The sequence below is a fragment of the Triticum urartu genome, chromosome 4A (genome assembly GCF_056163025.1).
Source record: "Triticum urartu cultivar PI428250 chromosome 4A, HENAU_Tu73, whole genome shotgun sequence".
Taxonomy (NCBI): domain Eukaryota; kingdom Viridiplantae; phylum Streptophyta; class Magnoliopsida; order Poales; family Poaceae; genus Triticum; species Triticum urartu.
In genome coordinates, this window is record NC_141876.1 from 32408276 (window position 1) to 32415425 (window position 7150).

Below are 7150 nucleotides of genomic sequence, written 5' to 3' on the forward strand. Positions count from 1 at the left end.
ATGCTAATTAGTAGTCTCGGACAAAGGAAATTTTTCACTTGAACTTCATTGGGATCCAACCAAATATCTTGAAAATTCAAAGAATAATTTTACTTGTGTGCACTACCTAAATAAAGACAGCTATTTCAGTATGTACCGAAATTAATGAAATTTCGGTGAGATTACACTGAAAGTGAAAACCACGCATATGAATAGAGAGAATATCACATTTATGCTTGGACATACACGGGAGAAATTAGCAGTCGCATGCAGTTGACAAACTGGAGGAACGTTTATTATTTGCAGTAAAACACAAACAACTCTGTGATTTCCCTTTGGGATGTTCATCGACATGCCAATCAACGAAACATCTACGGATACAACAAACCTACGGCATACATGAGAAGGTAAATTAAGCACACCAATGGACGTACGTAGGTAGTATGCATGCATGTTTTTTTTTAATCAGCTATATGTTGGGACTTCACGAGCATTTGGAGCCGGCTGCAGTTGCGTTCCGGCCGCAGTAGTTGAGGACGAGGGGGATGTCGAGCGGCAGGTTGATGGGGATGCCGAGGACGCTGAGCTTGATGGCGGCGCAGAGGCAGGCGGCGACGTCGAGCTTGACGAGCTGCCCGATCATGGGGCAGCACTGCTGGTTGGCCGGCACGTTGATCTTGAGCTTGAGCAGCACCAGCACGTCGGCGCACACCTTGAGGTCGGCCAGCGCGTTCGTCGGGCACGGGTTGCGGCCGGCCGCGGGGGTCTGGCCGCGGACCCCGGCGACCAGGAGGAGGTTCAGCGCCAGGAAGAGCGCCGGGAAACATGCTGTGGGTTTGGACGCCATTGCTTCGATGCAAGTCCGCGAGTGGAAGTGCACGTACGTAGTGGTGCTCTGGATTGTAGCGTAGGTCATTCACAGGCGTGGGATGGCTCTTCTGGCATGGCTGTGTGGAGCATTTATAGTCAAATGATCTCTCTACTCTACGTGAGTGGATTTGATGATGGCCGGTGGTGGAATAAGAGGTGTCCTCCCAGGAGATATTTTGCTGGCAGCTCGATCGTGGTGGCGTGTGTGTGAACGTGAGACGAGTAGCGGCGGCACGCACGTTTTGCGAAACAATGACATCCACTCAACGCACAATTACCTCCATATACATGTACCGCTAGCTGATCCTTCAGTTTCTGGCTTTCTGCAGAGGGAGTGCTGGCTAGCTGCTGCTATGCTGTGGAACTTTACAACTCAACGAGCACCGTGTACGTACGTGCCAAGACTGGCCGGCCGGAACGTCCACTACTGACACCTTTCGGTTGTAGGTACATATATACACGCTGCCTCGCAGAGTCACAGTGGCAGAAACACGATGGTGGTTCGTTCCGGAGCAACTTAGCCGACATCCGGGTGCGCGCGCGCCACTCGTTCAAGAGATTCAAAAGATGAATCGATTGCTCTCGCCACTCCACTCACACGGTGTGATACATTTTCGACCAGGACGAGATGCCACCGCTTCGTTGAGTTGATTACAGAACGGATTTTTCTTAGAACGAAGACGCCAGATGCGTACAGCTTTAACTTAATAAAGCCCCCAACAAACAGTGTAACACGACATAACTCTTAGAACAACACTAACCAAAAGCCAAACCGGCCCAGACACGAATGCGATCGAAGCTAAATAAGGCAAAGGTCAAGCAGGCCAGCAACATGTTACATGGCCGAAGCCCGTACAAAGCACGCAAGCTCCTCAAGCCGCAAAAGGGACCACCTCGTCGGTGGTGGTCGAAGGCTCCCTAGCCAGCACATACACTTCCCTTTTCGAAAAGCCAGCACATACACTTGCATCAGTCGGTCTTGGGCGTTCTTGAGAATCTCAGCATCCTTACGCCTCCCCAACGAACTTCACTGCTGCAAGAAGAGGTTGCATTTATAAATAATATTAGCCGGATGAGTTGAAAAGCAACTCTCAATAGTCAACTTGTTTCTAGTAAGCCATAGTGCCCAAAGCAGTGCCCCTACACAACTCCACACCACCCGCTTGGTTGGCCCGTGGATCGTGTCTAAAATCTGGACAAGCTCTGCCGCCGATTTAGGGTCACATTGAACGCCTGCAGCCGTTCGCACGGCACTCCACGTGAATCTCGTCAGAACGGATTGTCTCTTCCAAAAGAAACAGTTATAGCAGTTTTGCTACCTGCTAGACTTTTTTTTTATCGGAGCTACCTGCTAGACTTGATGGGTCGATCAATTCTCAGATCCATCATAAGTGGTCACCCATACGGTTAAAATAGGAGAGCTCCTGTATGGTGCCGTCAAAACAGTGAGCGTGACGCTGGAAACGAGCACAATGGACCGGCCCAGTAAGCATTTTTTTTTTTGCGGGTGCAGTAAGCAGTAAGTGTAAAGTGTAGGAGAGTTACTCAGTGTAGGAGAACGCACTGTAGAGAACCAGTTTACTGTAACAGTCGGTGCGCTGTAGCATATGGTTCATCGTAGCGACCCAGTTTCTTGCTCGGTTAACATTTTGAACTTTTTCTGAAATATGAATTATTTTAAACGTGTTTTTTAATTTCTGAATATTTCTTACTTTTTTAATATAAACTGTACATTTTTATATACATATTGAACATTTTTGTAAATATGTTGAATATTTTCCTAATGTACAATAAACATTTTAATAAGAACTCCGATAACACCCGAACGTTCGGGATTTGACCATGGCAAATCAAATGTTTTCAATGGCAATTTTATTTGGCAAGCATGGCAACTCCGTGCTTGGTGTACTTTTTGCCAGAAGATTGCCGTGTGTGTCAACTAAATTTGCCATCCTCGCGTAACTGAAATTTTCATAAAAAATGTTTGATTTGCCATGGTCAAATCCTGAATGTTCGGGATCATTTCCATTTAATAATGTGTGCTGAATTTTTCTAAAATATACGATGAACATTTTTGTAATATATGCTAAACCATTTTTAAATACACATCAAACATTTTTTCATATATGGTGAAAAAAATTAAACATGATAATATTTTTATAATGCACGGTGAACTTTTTGTAATATGTGGATGAACATTTTTTTACTATATGGAAATATTTTCTTAATATACAATGAACCTTTTGTATAATACGGTTCAACTTTTTGTATAATACACAAAAAATAAAAGAAAAAATAAGAGAGAAAGAAAGAACAAAAACGGAAAGGTAAAAAGAACCAAAACAGAAAAATGAAAAATCTAAAGAAAAGCATGAAGAAAAACAGAGAAATAGAAAAATAGAAAAAAAAACACAACGACAAATGAACGAAACATCACTCGAACCCTGTAAGTGGGCTGGACCAACTGGCTCCCCTACAGGCATTGCTTGGCCACCTTCGTCCATAAGAAGCGGGCACCGCTGTAAGAAAAGAGAATATGGTTCCTAGATTCTAGAACCAAAGAAATGGGACAAAGGCCATCACCCGATAGGTGTTATTTGGCCACCTTCGTCCGCAGGGAGGTGTTCACAAAGAAGTTGCCACACACATATCTTGATCTACAGTGGAAGTGGTGATTTTCACTGAGGTGTGGTTCATGCAAGAATCAGAGCCCAACATACGTCACGGTATGCCCACCCGACAGAGAAAGAGCCCGCGGGGGGGGGGGGGGGGGAGGGGAAGGGGAGGGTATATGCCAAGGCACCTCGTTCGGGGTCCCTGACAACGACATGGGAAGGGCCGCCCTCAGCTCGATCCATGCCATGTTTTCCTCAGTGCCAGATGTTCATTGGTATGTGATCAGGCACAGAGAGAAGGTTTCTTCGAGGAGGACGAGGCGAGGAAGGCCTCACCACCGGCGACGGCCGCTAGGGGAGGAAAATGGTGGGCGGCGACGCTAGGGGGCGGCTAGTCCTACGAGAGGATTTGACCATGGCAAATCAAACATTTTCGATGACAATTTTAGTTGGCAAGCATGGCAACTCCGTGCTTGGTGTACTTTTTGCCAGGGAATTGCCGTGCGTGTCAACTAGACTTGCCATCCTCGCGTCACTGAAATTTTCATAAAAAATGTTTCATTTGCCATGGTCAAATCCCGAACGTTCGAGATCATTTCCATTTAATAATGTGTGATGAACTTTTTTTAAAATACACGATGAACATTTTTTGTAATATATGCTAAATAATTTTTAAATACACATCGAACCTTTTTTGTATATGGTGAGAAAAATTAAATACATGATGAATATTTTTATAATGCACGGTGAACTTTTTGTAATATATGGATGAACATTTTTTTACTATACAGAAACATTTTTTTAATATACAATGAACATTTTCCATAATGTGGTTGAACTTTTTGTATAATACACAAAAAAAATAAAAAAAGAAAGAAACAACAAAAACAGATAGGGAAAAAGAACCAAAACAAAAAAATGAAAAATCTAAACAGAAGCATTGAAAACCAGAAGAAAAACAACACAAAAACCAAACATGAAAGAAAAAAACCAATAAATAGGTAAAAACACAACAACCAATGAAAGAAACATCACGCGAACCCTCTAAGTGGGCTGGCACAATTGGTTCCCCTACAGCCGTTGCTTGGCCACCTTCGTCCATAAGTAGCGGGCACCGCTGTAAGAAAAGAGAATATGGTTCCTAAATTCTAGAACCAAATAAATGGGGCAAAGGCCATCACCCGATACGTGTTGCTTGGCCAACTTCGTCCGAAGGGAGGTGTTCACAAAGAAGTTGCCACACAAAAATCTTGATCTACAGTGAAAGTGGTGATTTTCACTAAGGTGTGGTTCATCCAAGAATCATAGCCCAACATACGTCACGGGATGCACACCCGATAGAGAAAGAGCCCCGAGGGGCTGTTGGAAATATGCCCTAGAGGCAATAATAAAAGCATTATTATTATATTTCCGTGTTCATGATAATTGTCTTTATTCATGCTATAATTGTGTTATCCGGAAATCGTAATACATGTGTGAATAACAGACACCAACATGTCCCTAGTAAGCCTCTAGTTGACTAGCTCATTGATCAACAGATAGTCATGGTTTCCTGACTATGGACATTGGATGTCACTGATAACGAGATCACATCATTAGGAGAATGATGTGATGGACAAGACCCAATCCTAAACATAGCTTAAAGATCGTATAGTTCGTTTGCTAGAGTTTTTCCAATGTCAAAGTATCTTTTCCTTAGACCATGAGATCGTGTAACTCCCGGATACCGTAGGAGTGCTTTGGGTATACCAAACGTCACAACGTAACTGGGTGACTATAAAGGTAGACTACGGGTATCTCCGAAAGTGTCTGTTGGGTTGACACGGATCAACACTGAGATTTGTCACTCCGTATGACGGAGAGGTATCACTGGGCCCACTCGGTAATGCATCATCATAAAGAGCTCAAAGTGACCAAGTGTCTGGTCACGGGATCATGCATTACGGTATGAGTAAAGTGACTTGCCGGTAACGAGATTGAACGAGGTATTGGGATACCGACGATCGAATCTCGGGCAAGTAACATATCGATTGACAAAGGGAATTGTATACGGGGTTGCTTGAATCCTCGACATCGTGGTTCATCCGATGAGATCATCGTGGAGTATGTGGGAGCCAACATGGGTATCCAGATCCCGCTGTTGGTTATTGACCGGAGAGTCGTCTCGGTCATGTCTACATATCTCCCGAACCCGTAGGGTCTACACACTTAAGGTTCGGTGACGCTAGGGTTGTAGGGATATGTATATGTAGTAACCCGAATGTTATTCGGAGTCCCGGATGAGATCCCGGACGTCACGAGGAGTTCCGGAATGGTCCGGAGGTAAAGAATTATATATAGGAAGTGCTGTTTCGGCCATCGGGACAAGTTTTGGGGTCACCGGTATTGTACCGGGACCACCGGAAGGGTCCCGGGGGTCCACCGGGTGGGTCCACCTGCCCCGGGGGCCACATGGGCTGTAAGGGGGTGCGCCTTGGCCTACATGGGCCAAGGGCACCAGCCCCAAGGGGCCCATGCGCCTAGGGTTTCCAAAGGGGAAGAGTCCCACAAGTGGAAGGCACCCCTAGGTGCCTTGGGGGGAGGGAAACCTCCCTTGGCCGCCGCCCCCCTAGGAGATTGGATCTCCTAGGGCCGGCGCCCCCCCTAGGCCCTCCTATATATAGTGGGGTAAGGAGGGCTTTTTGATCTATGCCTTTGGTTGCCTCCTTCTCCCTCTCTAACACCTCCTCCTCCTCCATAGCGGTTGGCGAAGCCCTGACGGAGTACTGCAGCTCCATCACCACCACGCCGTCGTGCTGCTGCTGGAGCCATCTTCCTCAACCTCTCCTTCCCTCTTGCTGGATCAAGAAGAAGGAGACGTTACGCTGACCGTACGTGTGTTGAACGCGGAGGTGCCGTCCGTTCGGTGCTAGGATCTCCGGTGATTTGGATCACGTCGTGTTCGACTACCTCATCCCCGTTCTTTGAACGCTTCCGCTCGTGATCTACAAAGGTATGTAGATGCATCCGATCACTCGTTTCTAGATGAACTCATAGATGGATCTTGGTGAAACCGTAGAAAAATTTTTGTTTTCTGCAACGTTCCCCAACAGTGGCATCATGAGCTAGGTCTATGCGTAGTTCTTCTTGCGCGAGTAGAACACAATTTGTTGTGGGCGTAGATGTTGTCAACTTTCTTGCCGCTACTAGTCTTATCTTGCTTCAACGGTATTGTGGGATGAAGCGGCCCGGACCAACCTTACACGTACGCTTACGTGAGACCGGTTCCACCGACTAACATGCACTAGTTGCATAAGGTGGCTGGCGGGTGTCTGTCTCTCCCACTTTAGTTGGAGCGGATTCGATGAAAAGGGGCCTTATGAAGGGTAAATAGAAGTTGACAAATCACGTTGTGGCTTTCACGTAGGTAAGAAAACGTTCTTGCTAGAACCCTGATTCAGCCACGTAAAACTTGCAACAACAATTAGAGGACGTCTAACTTATTTTTGCAGCAAGTGCTTTGTGATATGATATGGCCAAAGTTGTGATGAATGATGAATGATATATATGTGATGTATGAGATGTTCATACTATTGTAATAGGAATCACGACTTGCATGTCGATGAGTATGACAACCGGCAGGAGCCATAGGAGTTGTCTTTATTTTTTGTATGATCTGCGTGTCATTGAGAAACGCCATGTAAATT

At 45.6% G+C, this 7150-nt stretch overlaps 1 protein-coding gene across 1 annotated transcript; it reads right to left on the reverse strand.

Annotated features, from left to right (window-relative positions):
• Nucleotides 1-252: 252 nt before the first annotated feature.
• LOC125553451 (putative lipid-binding protein AIR1B) lies at nucleotides 253-928 on the reverse strand. The gene has a single exon (XM_048717232.2). The coding sequence runs from the start codon at nucleotides 893-895 to the stop codon at nucleotides 464-466; it is 432 nt and encodes a 143-aa protein (XP_048573189.1). The 5' UTR covers nucleotides 896-928; the 3' UTR covers nucleotides 253-463.
• Nucleotides 929-7150: the final 6222 nt, after the last annotated feature.